We start from the raw sequence: 26,313 nt of genomic DNA on the forward strand, positions 1-26,313 counted from the left end.
GCCCGCCCGCCCGCCCGTCTGTCTGTCTGCCTGCCTGTCTGTCTGTCTGCCCGTCTGCCTGTCTGTCCGCCTGCCTGCCTGCCCGCCTGCTTGCCTGCCTGCCTGTCTGCCTGCCTGCCTGTCTGCCTGCCTGCCCGCCCGCCCGTCTGTCTGTCTGCCTGCCTGCCTGTCTGTCTGCCCGTCTGCCTGCCTGTCTGTCTGTCTGTCTGTCTGTCTGTCTGTCTGTCTGTCTGTCTGTCTGCCTGCCTGTCTGCCTGCCTGTCCGTCTGTCCGTCCGTCTGTCTGTCTGTCTGTCTGTCTGTCTGTCTGCCTGCCCGCCCGCCCGCCCGTCTGTCTGTCTGTCTGTCTGTGTCTTAGCCCTGCAGGACAGGTCAGGTACCACAAGGGGGCAGCACAAGCATAGTTGTTTGTAACGGTTATATGTTGAATGTATGAATTGAGTAATATTAAAAGGACAAAATAGTAATACATTCCTTATTCATCTTAATCGTGACATTTTAATGTATCTCATCAGTGATGGTGTAATAAGACGTAAACAGCCTTCTTTTCCCAATTTACATCATCGAACAGTGTCCTTATATTCAGTCTAAACTATTGAAGTTTCCTGTTTTGTTACCTCAAAACAAAAAGTGTCTTTGTTTGCTAATAATCAGGCTTTTTTATTTCTGCCGCAGTGCTTTGTCCAGAGTAAAGACCTCCGAAAGTAAAGCATCTCTTAGGTAAGTGATTCCTACCTTCCTACCTTGTGTTTGGACATGAGAGAAAACACCATGTTGTGGGGACTTCTCTGTGATGTAAAGAAGAGAAAAAGCTTAATGACTGAATAATTAACTCATTCACACCATTTATTTCTTCCACCCCGAGATGGATGACATCACAGCATTGCTAAGCAGGCAAATACAATGTACTGTTAAGGTTTAGCAACAAATGTATTCAACACAACAGAAGTAGGTTTTAGGAATCGCAATGTTTTATTCATTTAGGATATACATCTTATTAAATAATTTTCTTTAATCAGAACTAGAACGATCGATTGACGTACAAAAATATAAAGAGAAATATGAAGTGCCTTGATGCCACATATACAACAGGAAAAAAATGTACAGTAACAAAATCAAATGTTAGGAAACACAAGTATCTCACATAAAAACACCAACGTATTAAACTTGACACCCACCGACTTTCTGTCATCATTCTCTGACATTTCACAGACCATCTACACATAGCAAAACTCTCCGTCATCTTTCAATAACTTTACTGTTTAGTTTAAAAAGCCATCTTCAGAATATTTTATCATCTCATCTACAGTTTTCCTTTTGAAAGAGCAGATCTGATGTTCCCCTCTTTGCTTATTACTTACTGTTCCCTCATTAAAACCCAGTACCCATCTCACAGTACTGATGCACCCCCTCCCCATAAAGCCTCCATGTATCTCCTACCCTTACACTTTCCTATAAGGTTGTTCAAACAATAAAATAACCAAGACTGCGAGTTCAATACCTCAACTAAAATTCGGAAAAACACATTTGCAATGAAGTAAAATGGATACCTAGTCAAATTTGAGGTAAAGTCTGATGTTTCAATATTGTCCATGTTCAATAATCTAAATATATATATAAGACAGACACAAAAAAGTCACAAAAAATGCTCAATAAACTTATATTTTACATCTTCAACAGGATGATCTGATGTGGTTTCAATATGACAATATATTGATATCTGTAAAACAGCATTACACGCTCGTCTGCACCAGCTATTTGTAAATTCAACCCTACAAAGGAAGTTCGGACTAGGTGTAGATGTAAACAACAGGGTTCTTTGACAATAAAGTCGTTTTTAAGTAGAGATGGGTTGTTAATAGATATGTTCGCCCAGTGACAGTCAGCTGTAGCTGCTGTAGGCTACATAACGTTAGCTCACTGACAAAGCTTGCTTAAATATGACCAGTTTTGAGTAACATCTATCCTGAAATATTGAAATCATTTTTTATAAATAACAACATGGCTAAAATTACTTGACGGGCTGTTAACAATGTCAGACTAAAACGCCAAATACCGTTAGCTAGGTTTGCATAATGTAGTTGGATATTTCATGACACTGAAAACACATATTTATCCATGTTTACACTGATAAATAAAAGAGTATCACCTAAATTAACAATGTATTATTGTATGACCCTACACAGTGACATTTCCAGATGATTTCTGGAAAATGACTTAAAAGCTAAGACACTCCTTAAGTTTTAATTATGCAAAGATAATTAAGTAAATCACCAACAACTTTTCATAAACTGATGTATTTACAAATAGCTGGTGCCAAATAATCACAATTGTGTTTGTCTTTTTTTAAGCTGAACCCTTGAAGCATTAAAAGCAGTCAATGACAGCTGGAAATAGTTCTTGTTTTTGTGTTGTGACAGAGAAGTGTTTTAAATATTCAAACACTTCACGTCAAAATGTTTGCACTTCTGTGACGAGCTCAACCATCTGAAACCAAAGCAGTTACACTGACTGAAACAACTAAAAAACATGCACAGTCTTTGGCATTGAAATACACCTGTATGTTCTCAATAACCTTGTAACCATTGATCATGTGTGTTCCTGATGAAGCAGATTCACTGAGTTTTTAAGTGTTCAACTTTTAATAAATAATGTCTAACGCTGCTTCTTTCATTCCAAACTTCATTGATTTTTTATCTGCAACTGAACCAGCTAACAAGAACCTCTTTACCAAAACCCTTCACCCTTTCACTATCTTAATTAAAGTGTTCAAATCAAGTGTTAACAAACATTACGTTTAACAGATGTTTAATCTCTGACAATAAGTGATCCACCGTGGCTGTGAAGTTACAAAGATCTGAAACCAAGTTTTCAGAGGATTTAAATATCTCCCTTTTTTCAAATATTCTCAAGGCATCAGATGTTATTGTGCTGTCTTTTAATTAGACTTTAGTTTGAATTATACAGTCAGCTCTGGGAATTTAACAAGACTTTGCAATGTGCAGTTGAGTTTAATTCAATTATTAATTAATCTAGACAGGCTGCTGTTTTAATGTGTGTTAATTTACGCTGTACAACAAAAGCAAGCGTTTTGTCTCAGAGTGTGGAGGTCATACAAAGAGATAAACTTTGGTCCAATTTTTTCACATGCTGAAATCCCCCCCACCCCCGCAATTCAAGTCCACTGGGAGGACTTTGATATAGAAAACAAGTGCAATAAAGCCATATTAGAAAGCTTTGCATTGGCGTGTCTCGGTTGGCTCGGAGCTGAAATCCACCACATCTCGACTTTTCTCTAACACAGTCCGTCACCTTCACTGAGGTTACATCCAACCGGAAAGGCCGCCAATTTGTCAGCTCTTGTATTAAATAAGACATTAACCATTGATAAACTGCCATAGGACAGACAGTTTTTAAAGACTGCATCAGTAGAAAGTCTAAAAAAACTCAGGTGAAATGTCGATAAAGGGTTCCAACAGTTTCCTCCATGGCAAGTAAAGATGAACAGAGCAGGGTTTTTCAGGTATTACTTGAAGTATTTCCCTTTCAATATAGGCCTCCCCAAGTTCCTCAAAAACAAATGATACAATCACCAGGTAGCCCTCTCCCAGTGCATTGTGGGCCCTACAGGTCCTCTGTGTAGATGATGCAGGGACTAGTATCCTCACTGGACTCCAGCTTCACCGTGGAGACGAACCAGCGGCGGGACCCCGTGGCGTTGTAGTTGAGCGTGGTGCGGTACGTGTTCTTGGCGTGCTTCGGGTAGATGATGGTGGTGCTTCGGTAGCTGATGGGTTTCTGCCGCGGCTCCAAGTAAACTTGGGACTTGTAGCTCCTCCAGGTGCAGTTCCTCACTGCCACCACCGTCTCGCTGAAGGAGGTTGGCGTGGGAACCGGGGTGCAGTACACCTGGTCCTGGTAGTGCTTGTCCGAGTCGTACTTGACCTCGGAGTTGCATCTGTAAGGAAAAAGAGGGGGACAAGTTTTTAGAAAGGCAGCTAAAGTTGACCGCTAGGTGGCAGTGTTGTTAAGAGAGAAGATCAAATGTTACTTTAATAATCCCGAAGAAAATTCTTGTGCCAGATTAATACAAGAATAAAAAAATATGGGTACAAATATGAAGTGTATAGGAAAATAGAAAAAGCGTGGAAAAGAGTAAGACCCTTTTTTTCTTACAATATTACGACAACATGAGAATAACATCAAGGGTACAACATGTATGTTACGCTAATACTATCTCAGTAAGATAAGTATGCTAAAATAGTTTTGCACATTATTTTGAGAGCAATATTGGCAAAGTTTTAAAAAAGTCACAGAGATGTAATACATATATATGAATACATAAAGGTATATTTGTGTGAATGTGTTATTCATAAAAAATAAGACAATTAGGCTCCAAATAGCAACCTCTGTCATTATGCTTCAAAGTTCCCTTACTTGATTTCCTGCTCCGGTTTGGGGTTGACCTCGATGCTTTCTCCGAAGAACACAGGATGCATGCGGGTCTTTGGGTCTGTGCCCGTGGAGTTCAGTAGCAGGTAGGGCAGCTGGGCAGAGGAAACACAAGAGTCACAATCTCACAAACACATCCATGAACTGCTGAACTGTTGGTAACAAGCCTGCCAACGTGTCCATTCAAGGAATTCTTGTTAAAAAAATGCCAGCGTGGTTGGGGGTTAAACCAAATTAAAACCACTTCAGTAGTCCCCACCCTCTCCAGGAAAACCTGCTCCTTGATACGCCCTCATGAGAACTCGCCTTGGACGTGGAACAGCTAATACTACAACAATAATTAGACAAGAAGCACAGCAGTTTGGGCAACACTTCCATTTTAATCAGATAATTACACTGTGTGGGTCCGGCCCAATTAAGTGGTGGAGGTAAAACGTTTTTTTTCTGTCTGTCTAGAGACGTGTGGCTCTGACATAGACATAGATGTGTGTGTGTGTGTGTGTGTGTGTGTGTGTGTGTGTGTGTGTGTGTGTGTGTGTGTGTGTGTGTGTGTGTGTGTGTGTGTGTGTGTGTGTGTGTGTGTGTGTGTGTGTGTGTGTGTGTGTGTGTGTGTGTGTGTGTGCATGCATGCGTGCATGCGTGCGTGCGGACTGAAAATAGGCTAACAGATGTTGAGGCCTGCAGATGTTACAGAATGCAAAACTAAAATGACTGGTGGAGATGATGCTCTCAGAAGTAAGGGGATGATATTAAAGATTCTCATTTAGTCTGGCCAGCCTGAACAAAATGGGTTCACATTGGCAAGCATGCATGTGTGTGATGGAGACCCTCTAATACTCATGTACATTGTTTAAAACCCCTTAAACCCCTTAACCCTTAAATGGGGATAATGCTTTCCCGTATGAATAAGAATAATCTACTAAAAATCCAATAAACCAATAATGAGTACAACAAACATTCCTAAACTCCTGTTACAATCATACTACTCATTCTGGTCATGGGATACATTCAGAGTGTCTGCTTTACACAGTGTGCCACACCAGATGGGATACAGATACACTGTACTCAACTAACTGTACAGTATGAACCAGGTCTGTTTTAGCACTGACCTTTTACCCCTGAGTGTCCCCTCTGGGGCCACAGGGGGACAAACAGAGCTGCACCAATCACAATCACAGACACTGTCACACACTGACCGTTTTATTTGCATGTGTGTCTCTGGCCAATCTGAATCAAATGGCACCCCAACCACAACTCCGACACCTCTCACGTTACACACGAGAGGCTGTCACATGCTGTGGTTTGGCCACAGCAGAGCGTACATGCCTCTGCAGGGGACGAGCGAGAACAGGCCAAGGGCACGGCACATCGCTGAGAGAGGCTCCTCTTACCTACCATCATCACCCACACACTATCTGAGCGCTGGAGCTGGACTTGCACAGCTGCTAGTTTTACCACCAGACTGAAACAAAGTTAATCTGCGGCCTCTTCTCTTTTTGATGCTGGTACTTCATGGCCTAAAAAAATGGTAGGACTTGGGATTGTCTTTACCGCCACTGCTCCGGCATGGAGAGCATCCCAGGTATTTCACAGTGTGTTCTGGCAACTTCTGCAAAGCAAACATTGGTGAATAGGAGAGGTCACCTCCAGACAGTGGATCCCCCAGAATGCTCACAGAGCATAAACTCCCCTGGAAGCACATTTCTGCCCAGGAAAAACACTGTGCAGCTGAGCCACCCACACAATGTACAATGCACAATGTAGAGCTGCAGAGAGAAACGCCAACTCAAACACACTTCTCCAACTGCCTGCTGTTTGGGGAAGTGATCTGACTTTGCATCCTGGTGTTTGCAAGGACGTTAATGTAAGAGCATCGGTACCACACAGCGAGGCAGATTTAGAAAATTGTCATGAGATATGTCTCCTGTCCGTCCTCGATTTTAATCCACCGACACTTGACCGGAATCCTTGAGGACATGAACACAACCTTCTGCAGGTCTGACAGATAACATGGCCACACTCATTTGTTGCATGCCTCTAGTCCCTTTTGTTAGTTAAGACCTTCGTAAAGACACAGTATACAAATATGTATCCCACATCTGTATACATTTGAAAACAGGGGTGCTTCACGTTTCATTTAGAAGTGAGAGGTCATCCAGCTCTTATGCAATGGCCTGCAGCCGCTCTAACAAGACCCAGAATAGAACTGGAGGATTGTTGGTAGGTGGCGTACAAAAACAACACATAAATAGATTTGGAAAAGAAAAACAAATGTATGCATCCTCATGTCCTCACAGTCATGTAACTTGACAACTTTTCTGATGAAGAGTTTTGGTTGTTTCCATACACAGCTACACTGATGGGATTAGCAACACAAGCAGCCTCTATCAGGACGGATCTTTAGAAGAAAAACACAAAGCAGAGAAGTCCTGCTAATCTGAACCTCCAGAGGATTAGAGGATCTTTCTCTTTCTCTGTTTCAGGCTCCAGCAAACCAATGTCACGCAACTCTCAGGATGCAGCGCTGCATTTCTGAGGCCTCCCTCAGACTCTTTAAAAGCCACCCCGACCTGTGCAGACATGTTCTGAAAACGTTTGAGAATGGGAGTGACCTGGAAATCATTTTCAATCAAATCAACCTTGTCACAGAAAACCACTGAGTCATTAGTAGCCATTTTAATTATTAAAAATCTTTCCATGGAACATAATCTATTCTGTGTAGTGACATGTCTGTCCTCAGATGAATAAGTACTAATGTTGCCTCAGGGTTACTGTTTGATGGTTCTATGTACAGACCAGTAGTTCCAGTTTTCCGATCAGATGTAATATAGACAGAAAATAGATTCCCTATGGCTCCAAAGCTCTTTGTGTTTTTCAGAAAATAACTGAAACAAAAAAGTGCACAATTTGTGAGTTTAAGATGTTAATAATGGTTGACTGTTAATACGTTTTTCTAAATATTTCAGCTTTATACATGGACTTGCTGATGTCCATGGTGAGATTTGAGCTGAGACAGGCATCAAACGGGTCCAATGAATCCACACACATTTACACATAAAAAGTTATTATTCATTTTCCAGATAAATAATCTACTGCAATTTAGGGGTGTAACGGTATCCGTATTCGTCTCGTACCGTCACGGTTCGGACGTCACGGTTCGGCACATGCAGTCACACGACGAATACGCCTTTTTTTTACGAGTGGGAAAAAAGTCTGTCATCCACTACACTATATATAATCCAGGGGGCGGTATTGCGCCTAAAAGCTGTTTGCCAGCCGCCCTTAAACAACAAATGAAGAACAAGAAGAAACACAACAACAAAACGAACAAAATACAAGAAGAAGAAAAGTTAGTATGGCGATTTCAGATAACACACAGGAGCTAGAACCTATACAGTCTATGGCTTTTTTTTTTTAAATCAGCTGTGTGGGAACATTTCGGGTTCCCTGTGGACTACAACAACGATGAAGTGCGAGTGGTGGATCGGACGAGGACGGTGTGTCGGCCTTGTTAGACAGCGGTGCGGTATGCTCATGGGAACACACGCCAAACATGCTAAATCATATCAGAAGGCATCACCCAGATTTGCCTATCACCGGAGCCCGGCAAAAGACAACAGCAGTTCAACAGCTGATCCCCGCTGTTTTTAAGAAGCCAATAGACATGAAAGCCGTGAGACCAAAATAAATAACGGAAGCTTTTGGCATATGTTTTTTAACGACTTTGCGCTCTTGAAACACTTTCTTATTATTTATGATGTCATATTTTCAAGACATCCTTTTTAGTTTTACAGCTTGATGAAACCTTTTTGTTTGACATCAGCCATTATAGATAATATGGCCATCTGAGTGTGTGTGGTACTGTTTGTGGTTTGTTTTTAACTGTTTAATACAGTTAATTATTCAAAATGTCAGAGTTCCTTATTTTTAAACTGAAACTTGCACTACTGTTCAAACATAAATAACAACAAACCTGGAATTATGCATTTGGGACTTTTTTTTTGCTTTTTCTTGTTGTACCGAACCCGTACCGAACCGTGACCCCCAAACCGAGGTATGAACCGAACCGTGACTTCTGTGAACCGTTACACCCCTACTGCAACTACATTGTTTTCAATATTCATTCAAATGCTAATAGTTTTCTAGCTTTTTGGATTCATTGCTTGGTCGGAGAATACTGAAACATATCCATTCCAGTTTCTCAGTCTTTAAATGTTTGATTTGTCAATCCAAAACCCAAAGATATTCACTTTGATATGATGTAAAAGCAGGAAATCTTCATTTTTTAGAAGCTTAAATCAATACGATACCGGTTTAGTAACAATAAAAACATTTGCCGATTACTTTTCTACCGTTCGACTACTCATTTAGTCGACTTATATGTGCAGCTCTGATCAACTTTAGATAATCCTTTGTGCTTCCTTCAACTTTAACTCCTGTTTTCAGCTTTTCATTTTGTGACTGATGTTGTTGTTCACAGACTGAGCATGACACTTAACACTCAGGTAACTATGGGTTAGACTCACATTTCTAAAGTGCAAAACTGAAGTTTTCTAATGTATAGGCTCCCAACTTGGGTTGTGTCATTCAACCAGACATGATAAATAAGTACAGAAATAAGAAGGATCATAATGTGTACGAGGGAAAGGACTGTAAAAACCGTTGAATGGAATATCCTTCTCTTGTTAAAATAGCCAGGCAATCAAAAACATATGCAACATGTGAAAACATTTGCGAGCAGTGCTGCAAAGATTAGTTTGACAGAAAGTAATCGCCCACTATTTTATTATCCATACAGAAATGTCATAAAAGGCTGCTTTAGGCCTCTTAAATATCGATATTTCATGCCTTTCTCTGTATTATATCACATTAAAATGAATACCTCTGGGTTTTGTTCTGACCAAACTAAACTAAACATTTAAAGACATTATTCTACATTATTTTCTAACATATAACATTTGTAGAAGTTTCTATTGGACTTATCTTCTCTAAATCACTCGGTTGGCCAGAACGTATCCAATAATCAACCAATTTGCCAATTTCTGTTTATTTGAAGTGGTTTTAATTATAAGTTCTTGTGGTTATTGAAACGTTTTATAAAGCTAGTTTCTGACTTTGTATGTGTTTCATTTAGATGACTCTGTTTTAGCATGCACATGGCTGTCAGTTTTAAAGGACCTTATAGTAGAAATAGACAGTCCCGATGTAAATCCGTCACAGAGCATTCGCATAATAACATTTTTGCTGTCTTGTCATGTAAGGCGAGAGACAGAAACCTGATTTCACGAGTCATGCTTTTAGTGTAGGCCACACACCTTCACTGAGACGAGTGAAGCAATTAAAGTGATAAAGCTTTCTGTCATCACACCGGGAGCCCCTGAAATCCTGGCAAGGACCCCCGGGAGTCCCTGGACCCCAGATTGGAAACCCAAGTGGACCTATAATGAACTCCCACACAGACTCCTAATGACACCTTGTAGTAAGGGCCCATTTTTGACTGGCTTATTGAGGGGCAGTGACATCTTCAGCTCAAGTACAAGATCAGAAGTTTGCAACTGAGGAATTTCTGACAGAGAGAGAGAGAGAGAGAGAGAGAGAGAGAGAGAAAAAAAGAGAAAGAGAAAGAAAGAGAGCTTCCAGATGTTATGTGAGTAAAGACTGAAATGAAATCTGTTTCTTGCCAAAAACTAAAAAGCTCACAGAATTTCAGTTTCTCTCGCAGCAGCGTCATTATTTATCCATTAGGTAGGCTATTTTATCCTTTAATTCAGTGAGTCAATGAAGACACAAAACAGACCCAGATCACAGCTTTCAGATTATAAAATTGCAGCAAATAACACAGTAACTACAGCGATATGTTTCTTACCAGTTTGCCTTCTCTGCTTTCCTTTTTGTAATATCCATGATGGCTTTCGACGGGCGTCGTGCAGCTGCCGGAGCGCGAGTCGATCAGACCCGGGGAGAGGGAGCAGAAGGGCGGACTGGGGCTGGGGGGCAACCCCGAATCCGGACTGTCGAGCAGCCCTTCCCGGTTCTTTCCTTTCAGGCTATCATCCATCGCTTGTAAATGTAGGTGCCCCACCATTTCTGGGACGACTCAAGTCAAAAAAACACCCCGGACCAAGTTGCACTGACAAGTTGAGCGCTCCTGCCTCGGAAAGACAATCCTGGGTGAACTTCTTTTAGGAGGACTCCTGCAACCGAAGAAAAAGGGGGAAAATATGGATTTAATCAAAGCCCATACACTAGGGAAAAAAACTCCCCACAGTGATATGGATCCAGCCCTTATTTATCCAAAACATTACTGTACCTGCGCGTCGTGAAGTAGTCTGTCCACTTTTAATTCCGAAATATATTCCAATTTGCGGGAAAAACCAACCACAATCTTAAATACTAACTTCAACCTTCACACCAAAGTGTAGTTTACACTATTTATATATATCACAACTGAACAAAAACGTAATAAATCTCGCGCAAAAACAAAAAGTCGACCGTGCGTCTGGCACCGATCAGGATGAGAGCTCCTCTCCTCTGCTCTGCTGAGTGTGTGTGTGAGTGTGTGTGTGCGCATGTGTGTGTGCGCTCTGCAGCGGAGAGCTCCTTCTTAATGATCCTGCCAGGCTTTTTTTGCACCTGGGTTCAGTCCAGCCCTCATGATCTGGATCACTTCCATGAACAACCGACAGGGGCGAGCACGTCCTCCCTGCTCCTGCTGCACGGTGACCTATGACGGGGACTGACTGAGTGTAGTTATAATTGAAGTGCCTTTGAGCAAGTTATACCATCCCTTCTGGATCTAGGGTTTGGTTTATCTTGATAACTATAATTAACAGTTAGTTATTCATAAGTAGTAATTGGCACAACTGTAGTGATTTTCTAGTTGGCTACATAATAACAGGTTTATATAAAGGTTTCTTATAAACCAGTTGGTATACGCATTTCATCTTGCATTTCTCACAATAAGCAGTATTAATTATACATCACTAAATTACATTGATTAGCATTTATAATGTGAAACTTTCCACATTTAGATATTTATATTTGATAATATGTCACTTCATCAGAGAACTCTAGTTACCTTTGTTAATCGGTAGAAGTTAGTAATCACTGTTGAATACTTCCAATAGCTACCAATAACTATTACTATTATAATATTATTACATAATTAGCATTACGTTTCTGATTAGTGGCACCTCTATTCCTCTTTTTGTGTATTTATGGGACAATATTGGTAAATTGTCAATATAATCAAATTTTCTGCCAGTAAATATAGCCTTTTATCTCACTTTACCTACGAGTCATACTTTCTGTTTACAGCCTTTTAAACTAAAGAAATGGGAAGGTGTTGTCCAACATTTTTGTATACTGGGTTAATTTGTATTAGACTATACACATTGTGAAATGTTAAAAAAAGGTAAAGTCTTTTTTGACAAAATGAATGACACTCATCATGCCAAATAGCAACTTGTCTTCCTGAGGTGTAGATCTGAGTTGAACAATCTGAAACAGCTCAATGCATATCAAGTCTGAGAGATGAACTCCACAGCTAAACAAGAAAGTATATCATCTGCGTAACTGCACATTTGCAGATTTTTTAAGCTTACCTATTACTTTTTTTTGAAAGCCTGGAGCTCATCTCATTGCCAACATAGCAGAACAAATTAGCTGGGTATCTGCAATGAGTAAAACCCTTTACAATTTGAATGTTGTTCAGCTAAAGTTATCCGAAATGATCACAAAGTTATTTAAGCGTTGTTATCCTGAGAAACTCCCCTGATGTCAATCCTTGTATAGTTTTAGTTATTTCCAGAAATGATCAGTCGGCTGCCTTTGTGGAGCAGTTTGTTTTGTTCCAGAAAATATCTTGTCAAAGGATTATTAAAGGATCACTGAAGTTATTTTTCATAAGGCCTGGGTGTATATGTGTCTGTAACCATCTTGCCTGGTGTATTTCAGGACTGGGTGGAGTTGGGTGGGAACACTGTGTGCATTCAGCAGCCCCACACACACACACACACACACACACACACACACACACACACACACACACACACACACACACACACACACACACACACACACACACACACACACACACACCACACACACACACACACACACACACACACACACACGCATTTACAGTAGAAAACCTGAGTGAACAGCATGCAGAGGAGAGATTGAATCCTTGCTGATGGCTCTCTCCACATCATGTCTGCACTCTCTGTTCATACGGTTACTCTTACCAACAGCAGCCCTGCCAAAAGGGAAATCAGAGCATAAATAAGAGCCAGTGCAGAGCAGCACAGAGCAGACTGTGTGTCTTAAGTGGTTGATTGTATCTTTGATGGTCCACCAGCTCTCCATGGTGATTACCACAGATTGCCAGGAAATCATGCGTGATGTTTTTTCAGTTCGTATAAAAACTAAGATAACTCTGTGTTTGCCTTTGTTGTCTGGAAGATATATTTAATTGCATGCCCGTTAAGCTTGTGCAGCTGTAATCTTGTTTGCAGAGAATTGTTTTCCCTCCTCTGTGTTATTGTTTCAAAGCCGCGGCAGGAAGCTGTGGAGCGGCGCTGGGAGTTTTACTGGCATTTCCCGTGTCAGGTGTGTTTTTGTGTCATCATGTCCATCTTTAAGGGCCCGTCATGTTGATCCTCAGGGCAATCAAGGGATTAGTGTTGAGATCTGGTACAGATTAGCCATAAAATAGTGGGACACAGATGATGAGCGTGTTTGTGGTTGTAGGCATGTCTGTGAGCATGCCGATGGGAAGAGTTGCTCAACTGCAGCCTCATTGAGGAGGGAACCCAGGGAGTTCTCAACATGATTTAAGTGGCTATTCTGACATTTGCTTTTGGTATTTGATACATACTAAATTGTAAATATTAGCATGCTAAACTAGTGTAGCCATTGTATTTACTAAACTTGTTGTCGTTGTGAGTTTGTTAGCCTTCTGTTGTTGCACCACTGTGCTTAAGTACAAATCTAGATTGATGTTATGAAGACCACAAACTCAAATTACATTCAACCATATGTACACTGAACAAAAATATAAATGCAACACTTTTGTTTTTGCTCCCATTGTTCATGAGATGAACTCAAAGATCTAAAACATTTTCTATATACACAAAATAACCATTTATCTCAAATATTGTTCACAAATCTGAAAAAATCTGTGATAGTGAGCACTTCTCCTTTGCCGAGATAATCCATCCCACCTCACAGGTGTGGCATATCAAGATGCTGATTAGACAGCATGATTATTGCACAGGTGTGCCTTAGGCTGGCCACAATAAAAGGCCACTCTGAAACGTGCAGTTTTGCTTTGTTGGGGGGGTCTGGGGGGGTCCGAAAACCAGTCAGTATCTGGTGTGACCACCATTTGCCTCACGCAGTGCAACACATCTCCTTCGCATAGAGTTGATCAGGTTGTTGATTGTGGCCTGTGGAATGTTGGTCCACTCCTCTTCAATGGCTGTGCCAAGTTGCTGGATATTGGCAGGAACTGGAACACGCTGTCGTATACGCCGATCCAGAGCATCCCAAACATGCTCAATGGGTGACATGTCTGGTGAGTATGCTGGCCATGCAAGAACTGGGATGTTTTCAGCCTCCAGGAATTGTGTACAGATCCCTGCAACATGGGGCTGTGCATTATCATGCTGCAACATGAGGTGATGGTCGTGGATGAATGGCACAACAATGGGCCTCAGGATCTCGTCACGGTATCTCTGTGCATTCACAATGCCATCAATAAAATGCACCTGTGTTCGTCGTCCATAACATACGCCTGCCCATACCATAACCCCACCACCACCATGGGCCACTCGATTCACAACATTGACATCAGAAAACCGCTCACCCACACGACGCCACACACGCTGTCTGCCATCTGCCCTGAACAGTGAAAACCGGGATTCATCCGTGAAGAGAACACCTCTCCAACGTGCCAGACGCCATCGAATGTGAGCATTTGCGACGAACCGGAGTCAGGTCGAGACCCCGATGAAGACGACGAGCATGCAGATGAGCTTCCCTGAGACGGTTTCTGACAGTTTGTGCAGAAATTCTTTGGTTATGCAAACCGATTGTTGCAGCAGCTGTCAGAGTGGCTGGTCTCAGACGATCTTGGAGGTGAACATGCTGGATGTGGAGGTCCTGGGCTGGTGTGGTTACACGCGGTCTGCGGGTTGAGGCCGGTTGGATGTACTGCCAAATTCTCTGAAACGCCTTTGGAGACGGCTTATGGTAGAGAAATGAACATTCAATTCACGGGCAACAGCTCTGGTGGACATTCCTGCTGTCAGCATGCCAATTGCACGCTCCCTCAAAACTTGCGACATCTGTGGCATTGTGCTGTGTGATAAAACTGAACATTTTAGAGTGGCCTTTTATTGTGGCATGTCTAGATACCTCAAAACAGGCTACACATCTGTTTGTAACTTGGATGATCACATATACTGTTAGATGCCTGTTATGTTGTTACCCAACACCAATGTCTTTCCATTTAAGAAAACTGCTCACCTTTTCAAAACGTGTTTCAAAAAACACGTTTAAGCATGTGCTGGACTACAATTATCTTCCAACACAAAGTCTCTTTTTCATGTTGACATTCCCACTTGGGACAACTTCATATCACACCTAGAAAGAAAACGTTTGAAACAAATATTCACCTGGGACATATTTTACGTCTATCGTCTGGTTTAAATGTTCTATGTGTCAGTGCGCATCACCTTGGTTTCACTCAATTAGCAGTATAGTCAATTTAACTCTCAGCTGGTCACAGTTTAAACCAACAAACGAAACTTATTTTGCCAAGACTAGCTTAATGTTTTCTCCATGTGCTGTAATCCATCACAGGTTCCAGGAGATTCATTATTATTTTTAGCAACCTGCGATGGCTGTCTGCATACCTGTTTTATCATTCTCATTCAAGTAAACTTTCAATGACACTGCATATCAAACCTATGAACTCTCCTTTGTAGATGCAATACTTGGGACGTTATTGAACAGACATCTTTACCATTTGTTGAAGTAGCCATCCCTATTATGTGGGGGTTGATTGAAGAGTTCTGCAATCAGGATTCGGTTCCTGAGAGCTTTGAGGCAGACACAGAGGGGGGAGGACAGCCAAGCCGTCTGCTGATGATTCATTTTTTAGTGCTCCATCATCCTTCCCCCCTCATAGAGCAATCACACATATCCTGTTGCACACACACAAAACCTGAGGACACAAACATGTTTGTGTGCATGGAAGAAATTCACACACATACCCAGAGAAATAAAGACACACACATTCCTGATCTGCAGAACTCTCTGGCTCAGTTTCATTGCATTCAGAAAACGTTGCCAAGCCAGCTGTGCGGAGTGGGTCTGGAAAAGAGGGGGGGGGGGGAGATAATACAGGTGTGTGTGTGTGTGTGTGTGTGTGTGTGTGTGTGTGTGTGTGTGTGTGTGTGTGTGTGTGTGTGTTTTTGTTTGTTTGCAGGCACACAGTAAGAAATAGAAATACACTCACCTTAGGAGCAATTTTTCAAGTCTGTTTTTTCAGTGTGAGGTACACATATTTTCTGGAGGTGTGCAGTGTGTCGTGCACGTTGGCGTGTGCATGAGCCGTCTGGAATAGCTCTCAATGTAAACAAACCACAGAGAGGCCAGCCCTGGCAGTGAGCTTGTTTTGAGCCGCTGGGACGTCACTGTGGTTTCCACACACAACGCTCTTCTTCAGACTCCCAGCCAGGAACCGTCTCCATCTCACAGATAGGTGACCTTTCTCCAGTTTGCTTTTCACACAATGTACACGTAAACACTAGTCTCTTGTTCAGCGTTCACACGTGACCCCGAACACCTCTGGTCAGTTCCTCTTGGCCTGTTTTTAAAATTAGTTATGAACATGCTTTGACTCTATGACAGATGAGCCTGGCATATTTCTAAATATGCCATTTGGATCCTAGAGTTCAATCCATAATGCACCTCACGTCTCTGGAGCCTGGTTGCATCTGGTTTTAATGTGTGGAGACCCCTGCCTGGATGAAGAAGACAGTCCTCACCCTGCAGCTCCCCCTCTATCACCACCAATACGTTTTTCCTCCCTTCCCTCACAATCTATTTTACTATGAAGATAGATGGTCCAAAGCCCACTCCAATCCCAGCTTCACCAGACCATGTTGACCTAAAAACATTTCTAAATGGCTGCCTTAAAATAATCACTGGGATAAAATGCTGATTATTACTCTGATAAAGTCAAGTACATTTAGTCACCTGTAACCATGCTCATTAGATTATTTACTTGGCTCCTTACCTTGGGTCAAGCCTAACATTGCAAAAAAAGCAAAAGCTTGGGAGTGATCATTAGTAAAAACGTTTTGAAAAATTGCAATATGCTTAACCAATACAGTATTTCTAAGTATAAAGTAAAAACATTTAGTTTTATGTCAATCGAGTTGTTCTATTCAATGAAAAACTGAAATTCTAAGCACATTATTGTGGACATACCACAACCCACAAGTTGTTGGGTGTGTTACTCAGGCTCATTAGAACATGTTGCACCCATAATTGACAACTACCTTTTCAATTTGACTTGCCAGTCAATCAGAGGAGACCAGGCTTTTTCAAGAGGGGGTCTTCAAGAGACAGGCGCTTAAACTGAGTGTTTAAGGTAAAAGAGGTATAGTATGATGGAAAGTACGACAAATAAGAATGTATTTTGAACCTGAGATCAAAACTGAGTATGATAAGTTCCCTTTTAAAGCTAGGGCTTTAAACTACCAAAATGTCAGTGTCATAATTTCTCCTCTGCCTGTTTTGCAGGATTTTATTTCACTGTGTTCCAGTTTAATTTGTACAAGTTTGTAAGAGTAAGCGTGAGAGTCTTGAGGTGACAAAGTTGTTGTTTGCATGTTTTCCACTGTTTCATTGCCACTGATCAGTTGTTGTGTAGCTCAGTGCAGCCAGCACACTTTGTGATCTCCTTACTGAATCCCCCGAGGCACCACAGCTGTTGGCCTTGCATGCTAGCAGCTCATCCACTCTCAGCTGTAATCAGTGATTCACCTGCACGCGCTTCCTCTGACATTTTCACTTCCTCACAGCTTTGTGTGAACAGTCAATAGGTAAACACGAAAATGGGTTTTGTTTAATGTGTAACAGCTATCTGACTGACTACCGACAGTCAGTGATGCACATTCAGTTTATGGATCTAAATATATATATATATATGTGGATCTATATTCTGCTTAAGTAAATATACAGAGATAATGAAAAACGCATGAAGCGTCATCAAAGAAGGGACTTTGTGTGCAGACAGTCAATAGTCGGTCGTTGGTTTGGGTGCATTTGGTGCATATGACTCACAGATCTGTCAGACAAATACCAGGGAGTGGGAGTGTCAACAGTATCCACCCTGAGAAAAATGAAATGTGGACAGAGATACAATCTGTGCTTTGTGTTTCGTGTCGATTCTCTGCGTTATTTATTGACTAAACAAGGTGGTCACAGGGAGAGCCAGGCTCAGCAGGGGAGCAAACACAGCCATGTGAGCGAGTCAATGAAGACAAGAAAGGGTCACGGCAGGGGTAGATGACCAAGAGATAAGAGCTGTTTATGTTTCTTGTCCCATTCATCTCCATTGAGAGGCATTCATCTCTAAACTTAGAGACAAAAGGTTGTGCCCTTTGCCCTGCTCTCCCTGCCTTTAAAGCATAAACAAGTCCCACTCCCAACAGTCTGCCTGTTTGCTCAGAGTGTTTGCTCAGGTTTGTGGTTTGGGTTGGAGTGTTAAAGCTACACAGGTAGTTCAAGGCACAAAATCAAATTTGAGATCAATGTCAACGTGACGGCAGCTCACCACAGTAACATGATATTTATTACCCTGTCATTACACCAAAGTGATTCAGTCCACGTTGTAGGAAAAACAAACAAGCTGTGACTTCCTCTTCAGAGTCAAAGGGATTTATTCTCAACAATATTTGTTTCACCATCTAACTTCCTCTCTGTGGAGTCTCCTCTTCCCTGTGGGATATTAACATCTTTGGCTGGTTGATTCACCAAACCTGCACCGCAAAGTGATTTGTGTTTCACTCACAGTCATGAATTCTGATGGAGAGCAGCTCTCTGCCATCGACTAAGGTTGTGTTTCCCATGGTGCTTTGTGTTTGCCTTCATGCCTGCAGGGGTATAATGACAAGCGTGGACCACCCATGTCTGCTTTGGCCTGAATGTTATTTAAGGAATTCTCCCAGCTTCAGTGTTTGTGTGTGTGTGTGTGTGTGTGTGTGTGTGTGCGTGTGTGTGTGTGTGCGAGCTCCAGTTTAGGTTGACAGACAGACTTAAGGTGATTATACTTTTATCATTTATTCAAAAGCTGATGATAATATTATATAATAATATTGTAATAATAATAACAAATAATAATATTTACAACAATAATGATAATAATAATAACAATAATAATAATATTAATCATCATCATGATATTATGTTTGATTATAATTTCAATAAAGTGTGTAGAAAATGTCCATGCATAATTTACTAAAGCTTTATAAGCAGTTATTTTAATAATATGAATATCTATTTATTAAGTGATTGTACACATATACAAATCATGTGTAGGTTAAATTGATGTAATGCCCTTTTTGAAAGGTAAACCTTTTTATTAAATATATAAATACTCTATATATCATATAATTGCATGCATACCATTTTGAAGTGTGTAATAAAGACAATATCAACAGTTTATTTATTGTACAAATTATGAACAGGCTGGTTTGAACTGTAATATAGGCATTTAAAACGAGTTATTTTGGCTAGTAGTGGCTAAGCAAAGCCAGTGGAAGTCAAGGTTGCGTTGCATTAAACATTTGTAAATCCGATTGCTTGCTTAGTGCACACGTCTTCACTTGTTGTACTGCTAAACGTTTCTTACGCATTATGTCGTAATTGCAATGTGTCGCCGCAGTGAGAGCTGTTCAGTAAAAGTAACAACTGTTGACGGGGGTATAAACTGTGAACACTTCAATCACAAGAGGAGTTACATTTATATAAATACTAGGGCCGGGACTCGATTAAAAAAATTAATCTAATTAATTAGAGGCTTTGTAATTAATTAATCGAAATTAATCGCATTTTTAATCACATATAAATATTTGACCTAAGAACAGTGAGAAGCAATTTTTTTCACATGGATTTTAGTATACCATTAGGCGCATTCCCACCGCAGTACTTTTCCCACAAAGGTTCATGAGAACTTAGTTCATGAGAACTCTTTGAACCTGGGGGGTGGATTAGGCAAATGAAGCCGCTGACGTCACTTCTTCTTCTGCTTTGGGTTTACTGGCAGGCCGCAAACCACTTCACGGCGTATACTGCCGCCCAAAGTCCCCGGCCGGAAGTCCCCGGAGTTAGGGACTGGCTTCAGTAGAAGCTGCTGGGAGTCCCAGCAGCCTTCCGAGTAAATCGCCAGAACGCCGACACCTCCTCATCTCCACCGCTCCCATGTTTTATTTTGTGTTGCCATAAGTTAGTCTCTCTGCGTTTCTGCGCTGGGCTAATGCTAATAATGCTAATGCGAGGATAATAAAATGGCGGCTTCACAAAACTTTTTGGGAGTTTTACGGGGCGTGGTTTGCAATCCACCCAGCCAATCAGAAATATAGCTATTTTCTCACAAGAGAGCCGTACGAAAGTCCCTGCTCTCTAGCAGCTCTCTGCTCTCTAGCAGGGACTTTCGTGGGGGTAAAAAGGTTCTCATGAACTAATTTTAGTACCGGCTCTTTTTGGTGTGAACGCGATAAAAGAGGATAACGTCCACGCTAGCTTCCACGCTAGCTGCTATATGTTTTGCATTGAGGTGATACTTGAGGCTTGATGTGCTGCGGTGATATGCGAATTCCTTTTTGCATAATTTGCACACAACCGTGCTCTTATCGACGCTTCCACCCGTCCGTTTTTTAAAACAACATTTCCCACTGTTGTTCACTGTGGTTTGTTGTTGTCTGAAGTCATGAACGTTAGTTGGTGCTCCAGTATAATCCGTACGCCTGAAACTCATCCAGTGAGAAACGTTCCGCGGTGCAAAAATAAGTGCGATTAAAATGCGTTAATTTTTTTAACGCGTTAATTGTTGTGTAATTAATTAATCTTAATTAACGCGTTAAAGTCCCGGCCCTAATAAATACATCAAGTGACAATGACATGCTCTTATTTATGCTTACTTTTCCATTATAGGCCTTGAATTAATTGTTTATATCCCAGCTTTAAAGGCTAAATAAAGCTTGGATACAAATAAATCCTGTTTAGATGTTTACTTTTGTTGTAAAAGAGATTACATGAGGTGGAATAACTAAAACAGTATGAGTAAAGGTCTTGCCAAATTCTCCTCACTCACTGGCTACAACATGCTGCATGCAGCTATGTAGATCTACTATAATCATTCTCAGTGCCTCTGTCAGAAGCAATCAACATTATCATGCCTTCTGATCCTGATTTCTCTTTCTCTGTGCAGCGTGTTGAAAGACTAACCCAGTGAGAGGAGGTGCTGCATGAACAAGGGCTGGTTTTCAGGAGCGTTCCACTCCCCAGAGGTCAGGAGATCTGCACCCTGCGACGACCACGCACTTCCTGGCTCGGCTGGCTTCCACGGCTACAAACTGCCGTCCATGTGTTTCTTTCTGCACTGTCAACTCCGCACATGTGTTTCCAACTTGCTCAGTATCTTGGGTGAGACGTTGAGGAAGCCTTTTGTGTGGGGAGGTTCACTCTTGATGTTGCATAGAAACTCAGGAAGCTGGATTTATGGGAAATGTGGTCTACATTTCTGAAAACGCTGGCATGTATTGGCATTCTAAACAGATAAAAACAATGAACAATAGCCATGGTAGGACTATATTTCCTCACACAAAAAGAGATATTGAGATTTTCTTTTTGTTGAGTTGTCACCCTTCAGTGTCATACTTTCTCTTCTGTCTCAGTTTCTTTCTTTATCACACAGTCACTCAGTTTCACCCTGTCTCTCATTCAGTTACTCACGCTTTTTTCTGTCTGTCCATACACTTTTTTTTTCCATCTTCAGTCTGACATTGCCTCTTCAATGAAGTGCTGACCTTTGAACTCTCGGAGATTGACCTCTTTCCACTGATCGACGCTTCCTTCCTTGCTCTCTGCCCAGTCATGTCATGTGAAGTGGGTGGCCATATTAGGAGACAAGTTAACGTCCGTATGTCCTTCTGTGGTTTCCACTTGTCAAACTTCATACCTCTTGTTTGTAATCTGACAGTGGAAGGGTGCAGAGACCGTTTCTAAAACCCTGCTTTACAGTTGCAAGTAGGACTGGAGGTGTCTGGTAAAAAGCCCCACCAAGTAACAACATGAAAGGAAAGCAAATTCCTCACATTTTTTCCCATCACTTTTTTAGCTCAGGGATCTAAAGTGAAAACCTCTTCACCCTGCTGGAGAGCTTACCGGTCATTTTCACTATCTCATCCGGAATCACTTAATGTCGTTGATGGAAATCTTGACTGTAAAATAATTTGAGAATTGATCATCACTGAAAGTGCCTTAAGGCTCTTGATGATGGTAGACTTGTGAATCAGACTTGTCTGCCGTGACACACGCTGACAGAGGCTCTTGTTTTCTGCAGTCGCTGTCTGGCCCCGGGCTTCTGGGAGGATACTCTACACACACATACACACATACACACACACACACACACACACACACACACACACACACACACACACACACACACACACACACACACACACACACAGTCATTAAGGCACATACACACACACACACACACACACACACACACACACACACACACACACACACACACACACACACCACACACACACACACACACCACACACACACACACACACACACACACACACACAGTCATTAAGGCACATACACACATGTACACTCATCTCTGAAGTGTTGCTCAACACAGCTGTGGGTAAACAGGCAGTGTTTAGATGCCCATGTCTCAACTTGTACACACACCACACACACACACACACACACACACACACACACACACACACACACACACACACACACACATTATAAAGGCAACAAACCGGGAAAAACAGTGTGGGCGTAGTTGCAGTGCCACACCAAACGCTCTTGTCACAACTTGTTAGTTTTTACACACAGGACATAATGATATGCACCTCTTTACCACTGGGCTTATTGCTGACAGTGGTGTGGCAGTAGGGTAATATTGGTTCATTTGTTATTTCAATTGATGCAATCTCAGAATCCGAATCAGAAGATTCTGATAAATGCAATGTCATCAAAAATATGATTTATTTTTGCATTTAACAAGGCTGAACATGTATTGCTAATCCTGCTGAATGTTTTACATTAGTACAATAATGTGTTAAATTAACTTACAGCAGTACGTTTAACAACATAGAAAGTCGCTATTTAAGGATGAGGAAACAACTGTTTTTATATGAATTATTTCTGCTGTTTTGATGTTGACTTTTTACCAACATCATTTCAGCATCTCACAGTTTCTCCTGACTGATCCCACACTAACAGTAACTGCACATGGAGGCATTGTGATCTCTCAGGGATCACCAACTACATTGGTCCAAGGGCCAAAATGTATCCAATAGACACAATCGCGGGCCAGTGATTTTGATATAGTCCACAATGCTAGTGGAGCACGCTCAGGTACTGCAGCGGACCTTTAATTTATTATCTGAAATGATGTAATAACTTTTAAAACTTGTTCCAGTCACTTGCCCCATGCATTCAGCAGCAGCAGGCCATTCACTTTGATTTGATAGTTATGAAATGTCATAATTTCGACAATAAAGAAATGCTACATAAACGTTATCTTGCACATTTTATCCAACCATCTCCATTTCTAACTTTCAATATATTTTAAAAGAGATCTCTCTCTCTCACTGCGTGCGGGGGCGGGGCCTCAGACAAGCTGCACCTCTCTCTCGCTCACAGACATGCTGCAGCGCTGTGCAGTGTGCACACAGTTCTGCCGGTAATGAATATTACATTTTGTGAGGAAACTTTTCCACCAATAATTCCAATAAGTATTCCAAAATGTATTCACTTCAGGTTTACGAAAGTAACTGTAATCAGATTACTCGTTTTTGAAATGTAACGCCAGCTGAATACAGTTAGCCTACTTGATTTTTATATTCTGCGTAACGCCGTTACATGTATTCCGTTACAACCAGTCTATGGTTACAACCCAACCCTGCTTCTAGGCTACTGTCCCGCAGCTCCTGCCTCTGTTGGACTCCGTCGCAGCGGGGCTACTGCTGCGGAGCGCACAAAGCACACTCTTCACAACGAAGGGTCAGTTCTTCTTGAAGGCAGGGAAGGTTTCGCAGTACGCAGTCTACTTTCCCGCAGCTGCTGCCTCTCTGTTGGACTCCGGTACTGCACCTTACTCACGACGTTCTAAAAAATAAAAATGGGTGGGAGGCGAACGCAGTAACCACTCAGCCAACGCCACAGTCACCCCCGTCGTGCGGGCCGGATGAGAATGTCTGGCGGGCTGGATGTGGCCCGCGGGCCGCCAGTTGGTGGTCACTGCTGTAAGGGATACTTTGCTGGGAGGAAAGGACATTTTGACAGCGTGGCTGCTAAATTGAAAGGATTTGTAACTTTAATATGTAAAGTAATTAGTTACTACATGTATCAACCAAATGTAGTGAAATTGTACTTTAGCAATGTACTTGAGTAAATTACTTTAGACCACCGCTGACAAGTGCGCTATCTTTGCTCCTTCCTGGCCCTTATTTCTAGTACACACACACCACAGTAAAAACATCTGGTAACTTAAAAAGAATATTCTGGAAATTGTATTAAACCTGGTTGAAACTTGATCCTCTGCTGTCCCGTCTCGACAAACCACTGCATTTAGTTTCCTAGAATATTATCCAATTGTGATGAAGGGAGATGCTACTGAGGCTAATTTTTGTGCGCAGGATATGAGGGTTTAATCTTGAGCTTCGGACAGGTTTTGGCAGCGAGTGTGCTCAGCTGTGTGTGGCTGGACTGAGGTCATGTCCCAACCACTGTCCCAGCAATTTACGCTGACCCCAAGTGACCCGTGGGCGGCTCGAACAGTCAGCCAGCAGCAGAACATAACAGCTGCTGCCCCATTCAGCCTCCTTAAGCTCTCCCACAATACAGTACAACAGATCAGTAAGTGCATCTACTCGAGCACTGTACTTTATTTGTAAAGTAACGAGTAGCTAAAGCTGCAATATTTGAATGTAGGGTACAAGTAGAACGTGGGATAAATATAAAATACTCAAGTAAAGTACAAATATCTCAACAATTTACTTGAGGGATTTCCACATCTCAAATGTGAAGATTTGCATGTTCTTTATTTGAAACTCTCTTGGTCATTATGAAGGCATTTCTTACAATATTCACCAATTTTAGAAACTAAAAAAAGTATTAATTGTTAAAATAATTATCTAAATATTATCTACTATTGTTACAGTTACAGGGGAGATTTTTCTGAATTAAATTAGATTAAATTAAATTGATTACTTTTACATGTAATACTCTAATTGAACTATCCGGAATATAACCACATACCTTTACTTGAGTAACACTTTGCATGACAATGCATGACTCTTGTTGTAACGTAGTATTTTTACAGTGTGGTCATAGTACTTTTACTTAAGTAAAATATCTGTGTACTTTCTCCACCACTGTTCACGGGTCATTTCCCTCCACAATGGTATCATATTTTAACACATCTATTAGTCCCTGAGCATCCAAAGAGTAAAGCCATAATGAGATTAGTCCATATGTAAGCCATAAAGAGCGTTGAATGTGGTGTCAAGTGCAACTCTACCGTTAAACTTGATGCCCTATTTGAGCGGGAGAGGAGGGATTTGGAACGATGTGTTTCTACAGTATTTGTTGCTCTGCGCTCTGAGCCAACTGGTCCATTTCTCCCCCGATCCATTTTCACAGACCGCTTTTGTCCCTCACAAAGCCCAAAATACCGCAAAGAAAATGGGCCGGGGTTGAGTTCAAACAACAGCTCGAGTTTTATGTTCAATGGAATTAGAAACGACTTTTTAAATGCCACTCTCTATGCGCTGCCCTACTGTAAGAACTCGGTTAATGAGTTTAATATGCAGTTGTTGGCATGGGATGTTCATTTTTGCATCTGACTGAATAAAAGTCCAAGTGATTTATTGCTGCAGTGGGAGTTTGGGGTGTTCTGTCATGTGGACGTCTTATTTTGATTTGAGTTCCCCTCATCTGTGTCATCATGTGTCAAGCGTTTACCATCTTGTTGAATGTATTGTGCTTCACATGAAATATTGTATTTCAGTTGCGACTTGAAGATACTTCCACTCCAGCGCTGCAGGCTCTTCCTGATTGACAGATTGAGAGTTATTGTGGCACTTGAGGTTTGAGATGAGAGGTTTATGTAGTCAGCACATTCCCTTTTTTCCTTTTATGACTATTCAGCATTTCTATCTTCTAGAAAAACATTCCTTTTGTTACAAATCTTGGAGGCATTTTCCTGCATTATGGTACATCTACACGAAGAGATACATTTTAAAGTGCCAGATTGAGGCACACTTTTGCTTACGTGGGTCTGAGCTTTACTTCTTTTCCCTGTAAATCAACTCTTTAATCCTCAACCTGCCTGCTGCATGTAATCAAAGTAAATCAGTAGCTTTCAATGGTTAGAAGGATTCGTGTAATAGGCCTTGACAGTTATATTAGAGCACAGTATTTAGGCTGTCTGGTGTTTGTGCCTAATGCTTTTGCAGCACTTCATTTGCATCCTCTGTGCAATTTGAAGTCCTTATGAGCATTTTTGTGGACAGGAGAAAGGGAAGTG

General features: G+C 41.5%; 1 protein-coding gene and 1 long non-coding RNA gene across 2 annotated transcripts; one reads left to right on the plus strand and one right to left on the minus strand.

Moving 5' to 3' along the window:
* Nucleotides 1–849: 849 nt before the first annotated feature.
* rflna (refilin A) lies at nt 850–11,094 on the minus strand. Its single transcript, XM_034212586.1, has 4 exons — nt 10,762–11,094; nt 10,318–10,645; nt 4,437–4,546; nt 850–3,957 (listed from the first exon to the last, which is right to left on the minus strand). Exons 2-4 carry the CDS (start codon nt 10,534–10,536, stop codon nt 3,624–3,626), a joined length of 663 nt encoding a protein of 220 aa, XP_034068477.1. The 5' UTR covers nt 10,537–10,645; nt 10,762–11,094; the 3' UTR covers nt 850–3,623.
* Nucleotides 8,458–12,359, plus strand: LOC117543925. The gene is made up of 2 exons (XR_004568616.1): nt 8,458–8,505; nt 10,382–12,359. It is a non-coding gene; the product is annotated as an uncharacterized LOC117543925 (long non-coding RNA).
* The last annotated feature ends 13,954 nt before the right edge of the window (nt 12,360–26,313 follow it).

Source organism: Gymnodraco acuticeps, unplaced genomic scaffold, assembly GCF_902827175.1.
Source record: "Gymnodraco acuticeps unplaced genomic scaffold, fGymAcu1.1, whole genome shotgun sequence".
NCBI classification, from domain to species: Eukaryota; Metazoa; Chordata; class Actinopteri; order Perciformes; family Bathydraconidae; genus Gymnodraco; species Gymnodraco acuticeps.